The 18011-nt window shown below is 35.1% G+C and overlaps 1 protein-coding gene across 4 annotated transcripts in view; it reads right to left on the bottom strand.

The window, feature by feature from the left end:
- The window catches only part of RASAL2 (RAS protein activator like 2), a 212721-nt gene that overhangs the window by 120462 nt on the left and 74248 nt on the right, over positions 1–18011 (bottom strand). The window contains exon 1 of one of the 4 annotated variants that reach the window (XM_081121671.1): positions 15683–16591. The exons of the other annotated variants lie outside the window; for them this stretch is intronic. Within the exon in view, the coding sequence (XP_080977797.1) occupies positions 15683–16280 (598 nt within the window). The 5' untranslated portion in view covers positions 16281–16591. Of the gene's footprint in view, positions 1–15682; positions 16592–18011 lie in introns of those variants that run through there. 4 annotated transcript variants of the gene reach the window in all.

Raw genomic sequence — 18011 nt, 5'->3', positions numbered from 1 at the left:
CTCCCGTAATACACATACAGAAACTGAGGCACAGAGAATTTGAGTAAACTGATCAAAGCCACACTGTTAGTAACTAATAAAGTGTCAGGATTTGAAACAAAGTAATATGACTCTATAGTCCACAATCATAATCATAATGCTATGCTACACTGGGGCCACCCACAGGAGTCAGGAGGTTTGGGGGGGTCTCATAAAACCAGATTTTGTATACTAACCAGCAATTTTATCTAGGTAGAATGACCACATGACCCAGATTACACCTTGTTGTCCCAAAGTAATTAACAATGCCCCTTTTCAACCTCTGCAAAGCTTCTCTGTTTAGATTATAAGGAGATCTTTATATAAGCCATTTAAAAAATCTCTTATTTTACTCATCTGTATAGCAAAGATATTAAAGATTTTCAATGGTTTTTAAAATTTATTTTTATTTTTTAAATATATCTTTATTGATTTCAGAGAGAGGAAGGGAGAGGGAGAGGGAGAGAGATAGAATCATCAATGATGAGAGTCATTCATCAGCTGTCTCCTGCATGCCCCCCACCAGGGATCGAGCCTGCAACCTGGGCATGTGCCCTTGACCGGGAATCGAACCACAATCTCCTGGATCATAGGTTGATGCTCAACAGCTGAGCCATGCCAGCCAAACTCCATGTTTTTGTTTTTTATTTGTTTTTTTTTAATAAAGTATAAGGACATAGATCTGTAGGACGGTTTTTGCTTATCTAAGTATTCATTGTAGTTCTCACAGATATAAATTTTTATAGAAAAATAAAAGTTTACTGAAAACAGTAATGTTTACCAGTTAAATGACTCCTTACAGAAATCAACCCTCACTCGAACACTATCCACCCCTGAACCTTTCTTGATCACTTTTTAATCCTGTGTGAGTACAAAATCACTGCACAGTCAAACTGCTAATCTTGCAAAAGAAACAGGATTTTACAAAGCTGATGACAACTATGTTGGAAAAGAACTCAGATTTCATGTAAAAGTTCTGATAAGTAAGGCTACAGAAGAGTTATATCATTTAACTGCATAAAATTGATGTAGATTATGACACGCTAGGCAGTCTAAAGAAAAATACGAACAACAAAGGATTAAGAAAGAATCTTGGGCCAGATAATAGCACAGATTCATTTTTTCATATTGCTCCCTGCTAAATGAACTATAAACTTTGGAACTTCAAACGGTAGCCACAGAACTCTGAAAACGGAAGAAGACTGACTTGAGAAACTGGACAAACAACATAGCGGCAGGACATCTTAAAACCCCAGGTTCAACAGAAGAAGGTGACCCAGGGCCTCAGCCCAAGCAACAGAAAGTGGTCTGGGTAGGCTCATTCCTTTCCACAACACTAGGCAAGTCCAACAGCACTGGCCTGGGGGTAGGCCTGGGGCAGTGAGCAACCAAGGGAACCATTACCCTTTCCCCTCCAGTCCTGATACTACCCTCCCCGTACTGAGACATATCAGGTAGCAGGGGACAGGTGGTCCTGAAAAGAGGGACCCACCACAAGAGCCCAGCCTGGGGAATTTTCTCCATCTCCCAGAGGCAGGGGATCCTGTCACAGCAGCCCAGTCCAGAAAGCCTCTGTCCCCACGGACTGGAGACTTCCTTCTCCCCCCGAGAGGAACAGATGGGCCTGTTCTGGCGAAGCTCATTCTGCTCCCCCAGCCAGCACCAGCAGAAATGAGTAGGAGGCCCACATAAACCAAGCAGACCAAAATAGTACTGCAAAAAATCTGAAAATTAAATTGTCATAGGAATCATACCCCTCAACATTAGGCCTGTGGTTACATGCTAAACCTAAATAGGTTGACAGCCTGCTAAAATAAAAGACTTAAACAGAACCTACAGTTTAACATAAAGGCCAAAATGTTCAAGATTCAATTAAAAAAATTCCATCATACCAAGAAACAAGAATATCACAATTTGAATGCAAAAAGACAATCAACTGTGATGACTCAGATGTTTTAATAATCTGAGAAGGAATTTAAAGCAGCCACCACAAAATGCTTCGCAATCAATTACAAATTATCATGGAACAAATTTTTTAAAAAAAGAATATCTTAGCAAAGAAATAGAAGTTATAAAAAGAACTGCATGAAAATTATAGAACTGAAAATACAACAACAGAACAGCAGTAGAAATGGAGATGACAGAAGACAGAATCAGAAAATTTGAGGACAGATCAACAGAATTTACTGAATATGAACAACACAGAGAAAATAGAGTGGAAAAATAAAATAGATCTGTAGACAGTGTCAAACGATATAATACTACTATCAGTGGGGTCCCAGGAGAGGAAAAACAGAGTAGGGACAAAAGAGTATTTGAAGAAAATGATGGGTGAAGGCCTCCCAAAAGGGTAGGCAAAAGACAGCCTCCAGATTCAAGAAGCTACGTAAACCCAAAGAAATCCAAGACAAGACACATGATAATTAAACTTCTGAAAACTAAAGACAAAAGTAAATCCTGAAAGCAGTCAGAAAAGATATCATTGTGCCTCTAGGGAAACACCAATCCAAATGAGAGATTTCCCACCTAAAACCATAAAGGAGATGGAATGAAAATATCATGGGAAGAGCAGAAATAGAAGGATATATTCTGTCCTCTTCATGAGTTTATAAATATCTTACTAAAGCAAAAAATATACCATCTGATACTCAAGACAATGATATTTTAAAGTGGGAAAGGCAGCTGGACCTAAATGGAAGTAAGGTTCTACACTACACTCAAAGTGATAAAATGCTGATACCAGTAAACTGTGATGTCACATACGAGTATCGCATGCAAAGAAATGCACTAAGAAGACTATACAAAGAAATGCGCTAAAAGAAAAACTAACTGCACAAATCAAGAAACAAACCTGAGGATGAAGAAAGCAGTTCTCTACCCTTCTGCTCCACACAGCGCTCCCTGCACAAGTGACCAGCTGAACGAGGAGAGAGCTACAGGTGAGCACCACAGCAAGAGAACACAGACAAGTCACATGGAAAGGGCTTTCCAGACGAAGTGGTCCAGTTATAGCATCTACATGCACCTCTCTGCATGTGTGTGTGTTTGGGGAGGAGGGAGAAATTCATCTGTACTACTAGTATCTGCATCGAACCGCTAGCAAATGAAGAGTACAGTTGCCCAAGAGACTGTATGACACCTTGGTAGGCTGTTTGCCACTCTATGCTCACTTTTCCTAGGGCAATCTTTGGTCATCCATCTCTGACAGAGGAAGAGAAGATGTTAAGTATAGATTATTGAATCTTACCCATGATCAAGGCCCAACTTATTCTAGTTAAATTAATGTAAAGACAGACAGATAGAGATATCAGACTGCTGAAGGATTCAGTTCCAACCCTCAGGATCACTCATCTTTCATTTCCAAATCCATAGCTGTCTTAAAAGAAAAAAGAGCTTTCTTCCGGAAATCTCCCCACATCTAAAGTGTTTCTCCTCATACACAAAGTGAACTTATTACTTTTTTCACAATGCACTTATTATCAAATAACACATATGAAAGGATCTGAAAACTATAAAGGACTCAAAAAATATACAACTACTTTTGTTGCTTATTTTATAACATAGCTCAGAGATCTTTTGATATCTGTACATCGAGAGCAGTTAATTCTTTAATACTCAGCACTCTGTATTTTATCCCAAGTATAGACAGAATTTACATCAATAATACTCATTTAAGTTCTTAATACGTAGCACTCCAGAGGGAGCATTATTATCAAAATGTAAATATTCAGGTGCATTCATAAATTCATCCTAATTTTTCATTTTATTTATAAATTGTAAATTATTTGTTCCTTCTTGTGCTTTATGTCCTGAACTTTTATTTTAAAACTGTGTTGTTAAACTAGAACAATACCGCAATAGGATATAACGGAAGGGCTTAATTTTCCAGTAAATTGAATAAGGTATTATTTTTTTTCAAAAAGGAGCCTTGAGTGCCTGGCCGGGGATGGCTCAGAGGTTGAGTGATGACCTAGGATCCAGGCAATCGGGGTTCGATTCCCGGTCAGGGCACATGCTGGAGTTTCGGCCTCGATCCCCAGTCAGGGGAGTGCAGGAGGGAGCCAATCAATGACTCTCTCATCATTGATGTTTCTCTCTCTCTCCCTCTCCTTTCTTCTCTCTGAAATCAATAAAGATATATATTTATTTTAAAAAAGGAGCCTTGAAAGAATTAACAAATTCTTCCAGTGATTTAAAAAAATTATTTATTATATATTATATATATAATTTTGTGCAAAGAAAGCAAAATGTGAATAAGGGTGTCATAACTTGCAATCATACACTATTTTTCAGAAAAAATACTCCAAAGAAAAGTTTACTTAGTTTTATTTTAATAATTAGTGCATAGTTGCAATTATAACCTAAATTTTGATTAAAAGATTAAAAAGTTTTTTCCATAAATTCCCATTTCATATTTTTTAAAGATAAATTCTCAATCATCCTCTACCCTCCTCCCCCATATACACATGTATTTGGTATGAAATTCAGGCAACTGCTTTAAATGATTTATTTTAAGTGGTATTATTCTAATACCATCTACTCTTGGGTAAAAGGTCCTTTCACATCTAATGTTCGAAGCAGTCTAATGCTGAAAAAGAAAACTTGCTAAAAAATCACAAAATGGCTCTGGTATAGTATTTAAATGCACATTCCTCATTGGTTAAAAAAGTGTAATGAACACTAGTCTTCAGAAGAGATGGGGTTCAGAAGGAAATATTAAGTTCCTTCTAGCTGAACAAAATATTTAGAATTCTACAGAAAACAGGAACAGGAAAGCATTTTTCAAAGGAATACTGGCTCAATCTAATAAACTGTAATAAAGGCTAGAGAGGATTAATAAACCAGCTACAATCATGATTTCTACTAGCAACCAACCCCTGTTCACTATGGACAATGGGTGTTCACGAAAACACTGTTTCAAAGGCCATGCCCTAAAATTAAGTCACAGGACAAAAAGTAACTCAACAAGTGGATATTAAATATAAAGTAATCAAATATAGAAATTTGAGTTAAGTACTTTATCACTGACTAAGCCAGGCACCAAAATGTTAAGAAATATTTATAAAATTGTAATTGAAAACCAATTACAATTATCTGTTTTTAATAAACTAGGAAGAGGCCTTTATTACTTTATTTTAAGGGCAGAACACCTCTGTCTAGCTCAAGAGCCAATAATATTACAAGAGGGCTTATTTTTCAAAAACACCTAGTTTAGGATTTATCAAGAGGATGGAATTAAATAAAACTTAAATACTAAAATATCAGTGCCTAGCCCCCACATACTAGAATCATCACACAATCTTAAAGCACGTCCCTTATTCTGAGATTCTGGCAAGTACGAATGTGAAATGGATGAGTTCCATTAGGTAAAGTTTTCAGCAGTTCCTTAGACAGAGAGTAATGTCTAAATACTTTGAATTTTAAAAAAGTTCTTTATAATTTGCTTAAAATACCATCACTAATAGGAAGGAATGTTAATTATGCCTTTTGTAAAGAAAGCTTAAAGAATGGAATCACTAAGTACCCATGACAGCTATCGTTATTTAACACAGATTTTGAGTAATTTATTGTACATTTTTCTGCCAATAGTATAAAACCTTCACTAGTATTCATAGTATATAAAACACTCCGCTAAACATATACCAGGCATGGACTCTGCCTATCCTTAAAAAACAAAACAAAACTTGGATCTGGAAATAAACCCACAAATGCTGACAACAACTCATATGTTCTAACCACTAGATACCACTTTTCTCCAGAACAACAAACCACACACATAGCATTCAAAATACCCTTTATTTTGACCAAGGTTATGGTTATATGCTGTAAGTTATAGCTGAATTGGAATCCCATAAGCTTCAAACTTTTTTGACATTTTGGTGACAACATCTAAGAACATGGACACAACACAGGATTTCTATTTTGTAAATGCAACTGAATAAGTAATCATCAGCAAATCCAAAAACTAAAAGCTAAGAGGAGAGAAATCAAGGATATCTCAATGAGAAAATTCACATGAGAAAGATGGGAAAATGCCTGTGGTTTACTGACTAAAACGCAGTCACTAAGAACCTGGGTACTCATATGGATAAGGTTTCACAATCACAGACTCAGAGTCATTACTCATCTTCCTCTTCTCTGCTTCCTCACCAAGATACACGGGCCTGGAGGGTGAGAAGCCGACTGCAAACTGCCTCAGGCAGATAAAAATACGACAATCATCCTGGCAATGAAGACAAATTGACATGTTCAATATAATCAAGCTTCCAGTGGGAAACTAAGTCACACGAAACTAAAAACATATTTATATTTGTGTTTTAAGCACACGAGTAGAAAATGGCTAATTACTGAAACTATTTAAGACTAAAATATTATAAATACCTGATACAAATATTTACTGAATGAATGAATACACAGATATAAAACATGCATAAAACAGCAAGACTGTCACTTTTAGAAAACAAGTGGAAAATTAAATGTGACTTAAGGTCTCAAAACACCAAATTATAATTTTGGATCAGGATACGTCCTTTACAAAATATAAGGGTAAATATATCCAAGAGAAATGAAAATGTATATCCATGTAAAAACTTGTTCATGAATTTTCACAGCATTGTTCATAATGGCCAAAAATACCAGCTCAATGTCCACCAGCTAATGACTACATAAATAAAAATGTAGCATAGTCACATAATAGATTATTTAGTTATAAAAAGAAAAAAGCACTGATAGATGATACAACTTGGATGAACCTTAAGAGCATTATGCTAAGTAAGAGGTCATACACCAAGGCCTCATGTTCTATGGTTGCATTATATGAAATCTATAGGCAAATCTATAAATCTATGGAGACAGAAAGCACATTAGTGTTTACCTATGGACTCTGCATATCTTTAAAAAAACTTGGCTGTGGGAATAAACCCACAGATGCTGGGGGTGGGGCGTGGGGTGTTGGGAAGTGACTGCTGATAGGTACTGAGCTTTTTCTGGTGTTATAAAATTGATTGCAGTGTGGTTGTACAACTCTGTGAATATACTCAAAACAACTAAATTGTACAAAACAAATATTATATGATTCTACTTATTTAAGATACCTGGAGTAGTCAAATTCATAGAGACAGAAAGTAGAAAGGAGGTTCCCAGAGGCTGGGGGATGGGAAATGGGCAGCTATTGTCTAATGAGCATAGAGTTTCTGTTCGGAAACATGAAAACGTTCTGGAAATGGATGGTGGTGATGGCTGCACAACAATGGGAATGCACTTAATTCTACAGAACTCTATACTTTAAAGCATTGAAATGGTAAATTTTATGGTTATGTATATGTTACCACAATTCAGAAAAACACAACTGAGTCATATATGTTAAATGAGTAAATGATATGGTATGTGAATTATATCTCAATAAAGCTGTTAAATAAAAATAAGGGGTGTGTGTGTGTGTGTGTAAAGTGAGAATATTAAACTTGCAGCACCATGGGTAAACTCTAAGTCTATAATCACCAAAATGGAGCGGCTCAGCTAATAGCCTCTGGCTAGCCGGAATAAGATGGCCAAATGTGCCAAGGTCAGAGTGCTAGTCCTGACACTCTCACTGTCCTCACACTACAACCCCGCTCCCCCCAGCTGAGTGACTTCATCCACTCCTGTGGCTCCAATGTCCATGCACTGATGACACCCAAAGCATATCATTATACAGGAACTAATCTCTATTCCTGTACTCCTCCTGCTCCATTACTCCTCGGAGCTCATTGGGCAGAAACTCGCAGGTTCTTGAGAACCTCTCAAACATCATATGCTCAGAGATCCACAAAAATGGAGGGGTAAGAACAGGGGCTTGGGGTAAGAGGGGCCTGGGACTCACCACTGACTAGCTGGGTAGTCTTAGGGAAGTAACTGAACCTTTCTGAGTTTCTACGTCCGTACTTTTAAAATGAGAATAACTCTACCTCCACAGGATTATTCAGAGGATTAAACTAGATAAATGTGTATAAAGTGGCCAGAGGTTGAAAAACCAAGCACACAGAAATCACCACTTTACCTGCTTTCCTCTTTTAACTTGCTCTACCTCTTTATTCTCAAACTTAGATAAAAATGTGACCATTTTCTAAAACTACAAACCTTGTTGTTATTGATTCCTACTGGCCTTCTGCATTATTCAAATTCTGTCAATCTACCTTTAGAAATGTCTTTTTATTTGAGTTTCTATACTCATTTAATATCAACTCTAATTTAGGCTTTTAGCATGTTTAACAAACTCTGGCACAATTTAACTGTATCTCTCCATCATCAATCAGTCCATCATTCATGCTAACATTAAAATTATCTTCCTAAAAAACAAAGCTTATCTTCTACTTTAAAATCTGTTACCTCTGAAATCCAAAAACCTTAGCTTAGTACTGAGCACAGAGCTTTTTGAACAGTGACCCTTCACCTGATGTCACCATTGACTACCATTGGCCATACTGGGTCAAATCCTTTGTACCTAATATCTCAAAAAAGAATGTCTTCTGGTTATCTGAAGGTTTGATAATCAATGGTTCTCCAACTCAAATTTCTAGAAAATGAGTGTGAAAAATGATACTGGCAGCCAAGAGAAAATGGGATAACAGTTGAATAACGGTTTTTTTAAAAAAATGGTATAGGATATTTTAAATAAATGAATCAATTGACTAGGAATTTTTACTCCTTAGAATACTGGTTTTCTCTTATAAATTTATCAATTTACTGGCACAGTGAATTTAAGTTAAGTACTTTGTTTTAGATAAGAAAATTAAACCAGTCAGTTATTTATTAAGGAAAGTTTTTGCATATAAAGCACATATATTTTTCATTTTGTCAGATGCACAGAAACTGCATAACCACATGGAAAGAGTAAAATCTGATCATGTAAGCATGAGACAAAAAGGATAAGAAAATTTTACTTTCAAGAATAGCTTCATTGGCGTCTTTAATACAAATTCAATGAGGGAAGTAAACTAAAATATTAAAGTAAGTTTTTTAATTGATTAAACCTAACAATCAGCTTGAATTTCACATTAATGGATTTACTTAAACGAGGCAAAAATAAATACACATTTTGTTAATGTTGGAGGTTATTTTACTTAGCACATACTAATAAACTGAAAACCCAGGAGGAAATAATATAAAAAACATAAAACACCAAAATGGAACAATAAGCAGAAAAAGTTATAATCAATGAACAGAAAATTTTAAATCTTCTTTAAAAATCACTGAATAATAAAGGAACCATGAATGAATTAACTAGAGATAATTTCCCAATTGTTATTTATATTATTCTAAAATTCAGAAGAGGATTACATTTTATTTAATGGGCTAAAAATATATAGTTTTGATCTCAAAAATCACTCAGTAGAATCCAAAAAAATTACGGTGTAATCTCAGAGGCAGGAACATAAAGATGACTTACCAAAAAAAAAAAAAAAAAATCCTAGCAAAAGGTACCAGCATATCTCAACAAAATTACCTTAATAATAACAATGATCCACCATACATGGGCTGTCACAAACATTCAATGCTAGTAAAATAATAGGAAAAAAGAATGATTATATACACACACACACACACACACACACACACACACACACACACACACACATACACATATATATAGCACTTAATACCACTCAATATTCAACTTTGATACCCTAATATAGTAAACATAAAATTTTTTAAAAAAAATATGTCTTCATTGATTTCAGAGAAAGGAAGGGAGAGGGAGAGAGACAAAAACATCAATGATGAGAGTCATTGATCAGCTGCGTCCTGCACGCCCCCAACTGGGGATCGAGCCTGCAACCTGCGCATGTGCCCTGACCGGGAATGGAACCGCAATCTCCTGGATCCTAGGCTGACGCTCAACCACTAAGCTACACTGGCCAGGCAACACATACTCTCTTATTTTATCCTTACAACTACTCAACATCTGTATTACTAGAAAATAGAGAATCATATAGGTTATGTCTAGTTCACAGCTAAAAAGAAGCAGAGCCAGAATTTAATCCCAGGTTATGTCTAACTCCAACATAAGGACTATGCAGCATCATAGTACATAACTATCATCTATCTACCTGCTTTGTAACTGAAATTAAAATCATAAAATTAAAATGCTTAGTTTCGCAACTAAGGATTATGACCTGTTTTAATGGTCAGGGCACATGTGGGGGGCAACCATTTGACGTCATCTGACACATCCATGTTCCTCTCTCTCTCCCCTCTCTCTCCTCTTCCCCCTTTCTCCACACTCTCTAAAATCAATGGGGAAAAATTTTCTCACTCCTCAGGGGAAGATTAAACGACAGACACACACATACACACACACACACACACCAACACAAAAATACCCCACAGAAAACCAAAACGAAACAGCATGCTTAAGTCCAAATTGGTATGGTCATGGAGGAAAATTGTACTCCTAAATTGTCATCGGCATTATTATTGTGTTACGTTTTTCTAGTGGAAAACCTTACAATATATAATAAACTGCAAGATAGTCACATTCCAAAATATAATTCATTATTCCTGGTATATGCCCCAAAGAAATAAGCCAACAGGAAAAAAAGAAAAATTCCGTAAGTGAAAATTATAATGGAAAAAAAACTATAAACAACTAAAATTCAGCATTTTAATATTACAGATTGTCAGACAATCCAACATCCTTGCTATTTTTATTACTGGTCAATAGATGGAAATGCAAATGAAAAAGTCTTAAATGAAAAAAAGGAAAACAACTTAGCACATATTTTACACCAATTAACCACCATTCTAAAAATACACATATATGTACAAGGAGAAAAATGAGATATAAATTTAAAGTGATGTAGCCCATTTTTCTCTAAAGCCACTCAACTTCATAATAAATTTTTTAAAGTTTGAGCATATATTTGACTATGCCATAAAAGCTTTTAAATTTTAAGCTAATATACTGCATTAATAACCTCATAATTGTTGAGACTTTTGTTGCCTCTTGTTATGGACTGAACTGTGTCCCCCTAAAGATCGTATGTTGAAGCCCTAGCCCCCAATGTGACTGTGTTTGGACATAGGACCTTTAAAGAGGTAATTAAGGTTAAATGAGGTCATAACGAGATGGGGCCCTAATCCAATAGGACTGGTGTCTTTAAAAGAAGAGGAAGAGACACTAGAGGCACCTATGTGCAGAAGAAAGGCCAAGTGAGAATATAACAATACACAACCACCTGCAAGCTGACAGCCTCAGGAGAAAGCACCTCCACCCACACCTTGATTTTAGACTTCCAGCCTGCAGAACTATGAGGAAATAAATGTCTGGTTTTTTTAAGCTACCTAGCCTGTGGTGTTTTGTTATGGCAGCCTTAGCAGATTAATATACCTAGAATACTCTTACTGAAAATGAAAGAATTATATTGATATGTTGAATAATTTTAAATATAGTAGAATTATACATAAATAGCCTAAACTATTAAGTTCATTGCCTGAATTTTTAAAAAACTTATTAACTTCAAAGTTGCTTAACAACAGACAACATAAATACCATAAGTGACAAAATATTGGATCAACAACTTCAGGACAGCTTAGATGCAACAGATGGGCTACAGAATGTTAGCTGGGTAGGTATTATGCATGCTGAAATACAGAGATTCTTAGGAGAAACAGGAGGAAGAAAACCTTTCTCTGAATTTGTGGAGACATCTCTTGTTAACTGATTATAATATAAAGCAAATAGAAGGTCCAATTACAGAAAAGATCTGAGGCACTAGATAAGTTCTTATACTAACTAGACCTTACCACTGTTTACTAATGTACATCTTGTGAACTCAGACTACTTTATTTTTTTTCTAATATGGTTACTGATTCCCTAGAATAAGAAAGGAAGCTGCGCATTAATAAATAATGTGTTATGTTCCCAGCACCAAGAACAGTGTCTCAGGAACTCAATAAACAATTCTTGAGTTACTGTATAAGGTCCTAAGATTTTGTATGAAAAGTTAAAAACTAAATGAGGACATTTAAAAAAAATTATCAAGAAAAAAAATAAAGTTTTCTAATTCCCAAGTTAGGGGGTCTTTAAAAACATAACTAACACAAGTGGGAAGAGGATATTTTTATTACTATGATATTACAGATAAAGAGAAAGTATACACTGTAACCAGAAAGAACTACCTAAGCATATTTAATTTTCTCTCTTCTTTTTTAAAATTTTTTCGACTACAGTTTGCATTCAACACTACTTTCTTATTTTTTTTAAGCTTTCATTCCTACACACATTAACAGAGGGAGAAAAATAATTTAGGAATAAAATTGCCTTCCAGTAATTTCTACTTTCTAAGTGTTACACACATTAGATATACAGGGTGTCCCAAAAAATGTATACACACTTTGAATAATTTTAAAGACAGTGTTTACTAAAATACATTTCATTTTCAAAATATAATGGTCAGCTGCTAAAGCGTATACACATTTTTTGGGATACCCTGTATATATATGATTTACATCCCATGTACTTTTACAATTTTATTATTTTATTTTATTTTTAAAATATTTTTACTGATTTTTAGAGAGAAAGGAAGGGAGAGGGAGAGAGAGAGAAACACTGATTTGAGAGTGGAACATCAATTGGCTGCCTCCTGCACTCCCCCACTTGGATTGAACTCTCAACAGGGGCATGTGCTCTGACCAGGAATTGAACCAGAAACCTTTTGGTGCACGGACAACATCCAACCTATTGAGCCACATTGGCCAGGGCAACAATTTTATAGTTTCTTCTAAGTTTCACATGGCTAGTAAGTGGCAACTATGTAGACTACATGGAATTTTATTGATCTGATATGCCATAATCTGTTTAGTTATTCCTCTCTTAATGGGTGTTTCAATTTATTTTCCCTATTGCAAGTATGTTGACTCCATGTTTAGCCATGGGCCCAATGCAGCTGGAATTACTTTTAGCTATAAGAAGAATGTTTAAATTTTTTTATATTATATCATTTGACCTACATGTTGTATCAGATGAAGGAATACATATTGTACGACTGGAGAATTGAACATAGTTGTGAAGACTTTGAGTTTCTTCCTCTTAAAGTGGTTAGGGGCCCTGAGTACAGTATATTTCATTACTTTAAGCTTGAGGGTAATTGTGTTCAGTTATGATATAAGAAATTATTATTTGTTTATACGAAGAACATACACATGCTCAGAACAAGTTTGAGTTCACAGAACTTAAAACTAAAACATTAAAATTTATTTACATTCGGTAATTACAACAAACTCACCAATGAGGTATTCTCCTTTCCTTATTTTTTAAAAATAACTGTATCCATATAAGTTCACTTTCTTAATAGAAACAATATCTAATATATGTTGAACTGCTATATGTCAAACTCTGTTTTAAATGCTTTAAATATATTCTACATTATTTAATGCCTCTCACATCTTACAATTCATATTGAAGAAGAAAAGTAACAAACACTAGTGGGTTTCAAATTAATAAATATATTGATTTTCTTAACACAGCCTTTAAGACATCTATGTTCTAATATTTCCATCCCTTGTCACAATACTGTAACAGCAACTCTGGTAAGAACCCTTTATATTCATATAGCATTTGTGAATAAATGCTATGTAAACTGTAACTTACATAGCATTTTCAAATTTCATTTATCACTTGTGAGGAAGAAATTACTATTCCACAAAAGTGTAAAGGGAAATTCAAAGATTAAATTTCACAAATGCTAACTGGCATAGATGCAAGCAGAATTCAGGTCTCCTAGGCCAACTGTACTCTTTCCCTTGTGGGGAAGAGAAATGAAGGAAGAGTCACAACTGCAGGTAGGAAAATCACTGGCGCAGACTCTATGCTGGGTAGAAGCTATTGCCCAAAGAGAAAAGGAGAGCTCCTGACAAAAACTAGCTCTAATCTTTGTATTAAAAAGTACAGTTCAGCCTGAAGAGCTTGACTCTCCACTGGTGAAGCACTCAGGAGATATGGTAACTCTTTATAAAAATTGCTGACCTGTCTGGTAGGAGTACTATATATTGTTCTTCAATTACTGAACTTAAAATCTCTTATAATAGTACTTTAAACTCTGTATATGCTTCTACATGCGTAACTATTCTATGCTTAGAATGGATATTAGGAAGTAATAAATGCAGAATATTTTACATCTCTTTAAGTAGACCAAAATGTGTAATAAGCAGGTACACATTCTCAAAACACCTCACATGTGGTCAACAGCTTGGCATACTTGCTAAAAACTGAAAGTTAACTATAAAGGTCCAAAAATATTAAAAAACCTTACAACTTTCTTTTATCAAATGCACACGTTAACCACTGAGAGGCACTGATTCTAAGAATTTTTTTAAAACTCTTAATTTCCTTTGATGCTCCTTTACATCAGCCCATGATCACCTGACAAGGAAACAGATATACTAGCACCCAAGGAGATGCAAGAATCTAGTCTTTCAAAAATTTTAATGGAATGTTATACGAAATATTTTACTCTTGGTAATTATAAGTCAAGGGTAAAAACAGAAACACTTAATAGTATCATTAAAATTCACTGAACCAAGGAAAACCTGGGGAAGACAGAGTTTAGGAGAAATACTGAATTATTGGCAGACAAATATTTGGAAAATACTAATTCTTCACTAATACATCACTCTTTCACATTCTCCAACTTCATTTTAAAAGAAATCAAATTGCACTCCAATAACAAAATTCTTTAATTCCCATAATTTTAAGTTTTAAGTTCTGCTGATGTGGTCAATCTCGTAATAAAGATAAGCTAAAGTTTTCTAATAGTCACAGCTTGTCGAATAATGATCTCAACTGGAGGAAGATAGTGTCAAAGTTTCAGTGTTAACATTTTTAACAAACACACCCCAAACAAACACAGGTCCTAACAAATAAATTGAAATCACTCATCAGATTAGGTCAGTCATTTCCAAGGCAATCAGATAAAAATTTAAGAGGTTTTTCTTTGTTTCTTTTGTGTTTCTTTTGCTTTCACACTACCACCAACATAAAACCTTTTAAAATTTAAACAAGTCCTAATGAGGTTTTAAAAAATTTGATGATTCTGTTTTCTGGAAGGAATCAAACACAAATTTCAACTTTGTCATCTGAACACATATTCAAGACTTGCATCTTCCACTTCCACATGCAAACTGTGTATTTTTATGACATAAGCAAATCAAAATTCCAACTTCTAAAACCTACCAAAACAATTCTGCTGTAAATAGTTCTCTCTAATAACATCTGTTAATTTTTATAAAGAGAGAATGGTTGAAATTCTGTTTTTTAATTCGCAACTTTGTTAGGAGGAAATTATATCGATTATTTCTCCCTCTAAATTGCATTTAACTTGGAAAACTTAAGGGTTAAAAAACAAAACCAAACCCTTTTACACAGGCTCCAAAATAGAGTTCAAGAGTATAACATAATACAAAAATTCTTTAACTTAACCAAACCCATATTTTACTATTATTTACTATTACTCATTGAAAGAGGGTCTCCAAAGTAGTGTTTATCACTTTTTAAAAAGTGTATTAAATAAACTGTTGTCTAATGAGCCAACAGTATGGTTTAGCTTATTATAAAACACAAATAATTAAAATTCCAATAGTAATTAAATCAGGCACTCCTCCTTCCCCCTTATGCATCACAATATACCTTCTCTTACTGGCTCATTGGTTGATTCCCCTTTTAGGCTCAGCATCCTGGAGAAGCCATTGGAGAGAGTAGAGAAAATGCCACGGACGAAATACCCCTGCTGCTCAGACTCCTCTGACCTCGCTGAAGTCGGCCACGGCCTAACAAATCTGATACTGCAACGGGGTTCCGGCTCCGAAATAGATCTGGCGAACGGAACCCGAAGTGACCGGGTGCTGGCCAGGTTCAACTTCTCTGTAGATGTTCCAAGGACCTCAGCAGCAGCAGCAGGAGCATTGTCATCAACCATCTTTGGCAGGACCTTTTGCTGTGGTTCATCCAAGTCTCCTTTGTTATTCTGCACACTTTCCTTCTTGCTCCCTTTGCACCTAAAGCTGGGATGTGTTTGCCAGCGATAAGCACCCAATGGCTTTCCTAGATTGGAAGCATCGTGTTCATTCTTCTTCCTCTTGCTTTTCACTGGACCACACCACGGATAACTCTTTAAGCTTGTTCCTATCTCTGAATGTGCATAAGCAGGTTCTGATAAAGATCTTCGATAGCTTGGAGGACAGGGTGATGTCTGTCTCTTAAAGATGCTCATCTTCCATGACTCCATTTTCAAACAGCTTGTCTAAGCTGCAAGTTCCCCTTACTCCGCTGCTTCTGCAGTTGAACCACACTTGTCCGTGCAGTCCAAAACATTCAACTGCTTAAGTAGCTTTCTTTGTGTGGCTTTGAACCACAGCAGATGTTGCTGCTTAAGGGCTGGTGTCATGTTATTCTCTATTACCCCATTTTCCCAGATCTCTGAAACTTCAGCAGCACCCAAAAATCTCTTGCCTGAAGCAAATCATCTTCAGAGTACAGCAAAACTAAAGATTCCCAGATCACCTTGCTTCCTCCAGTAGGTTACATGTCTGCTACTATGTTTTCAGGAAATGATCTTTAAAAATAAGAAGTGAAATAAACGCAGCAAAAACCCACAGACACCTTTATGGACCAATAGTAGTTGAATGTTCACCATGCAAATGATAGTGGGTTAAAAACAGAATGTGAAAGTACTCAAGCTGACAGCCACACTTTCCGGAAGGAAAAAAACACAAAAAACCTGCCTAAAAGCCTGTTCTTTAAGTGACAGCTCTTCAGAATAGTTTTTAAAGTCTGGATTTCAGAAATTTAACTTCAAAAAAGGCATTGCTATTTATAACACTTCTCTCAAAGTTAATATTGTTTTCCAACCAACAGGTAGTTTTGCTCGAGTAGGCACTGCAAAGCAGAGGAAACAGGACAAAAGAACACCAAAATTTAAAGCCACTTTTACTGTAAATACATTATGGTGAATTAAAAAACACACATACGTGGATAAAAAGAGAACAGGGATAAAGAATATTTGATAGGAAAGATAGCAAGAAAAAAAAGTCTTGAGGCAAGATCTTGTGGCAACTGGAACTAGGGCCTTACATACTTCAATGATTTCTAGAAGAGGAAAAAGTTTGCCTTGTAAATGGAATTGGGGTAAGTTGTCTGGAAAACTATTCCCTATTTATTTAACCAAAGAAATTCCTTTATTCCTCTTTGTGCTGCTTACAATTTTAAAAAAGAGCTGACTATTTAAAATTTTGTTAAAGTAAGTACCTTCTATTGAACCAAGACCACAAACGCCAAGATTTTGGTTGGTTAATTTTTTTTCAAATGTCTGCTCATAAACTCCTGAAAATAGGGGTTTCGAATGGAAAGCCTGACAGACTTTACACCACCAATAAAAGAGATATAACATGGCAATCAAATCTCTTTGCAAGTTAAATAAAAAATGATGACTTCATCAGAAAAACTAAGAAACTATCCATTTATTTGTATAATGTGTACAATGAAAAAGTTCGCATACACAGTCTCTCTTATTAATGTAGAAATAGTAAATTTAGTAATATACCTATTCTTTTAAACACATTCAAATGTTCTAATTATTTCCAGTATCAAAAAGCAATAAACTCATTTTCTTGCGCTTATATAGTCTCAACTTATACATTTCTATATTAAATGAATGTTGAAGTACTTGGCTTTCCCAAAAGCATAATATATCAAGTTAGAGTAACTTACAAGCATAATATTTTTTTATTTAAAAAAAAACAATCAGAAATGTGAATTTGAAGAAAGAGAAAAATACACATTAAGCTCTACTCTCTATTATGGCATCAAACCATCCACAAAAATTAAACTAAATGGAAAATATAAAATAATAAAGCTTCTTAAAGAATCCAGAAGAGAATATTTTTGTGAACTGAGGGTAGGCAAAATTTCTTATAACATAGAAAGCAATAACCATAATGGAAAAACATTAACATGAATT

Source organism: Miniopterus schreibersii (genome assembly GCF_964146895.1).
Source record: "Miniopterus schreibersii genome assembly, chromosome: 19".
Lineage (NCBI taxonomy): Eukaryota > Metazoa > Chordata > Mammalia > Chiroptera > Miniopteridae > Miniopterus > Miniopterus schreibersii.
This window is presented reverse-complemented; position numbering and strand designations above follow the sequence as displayed.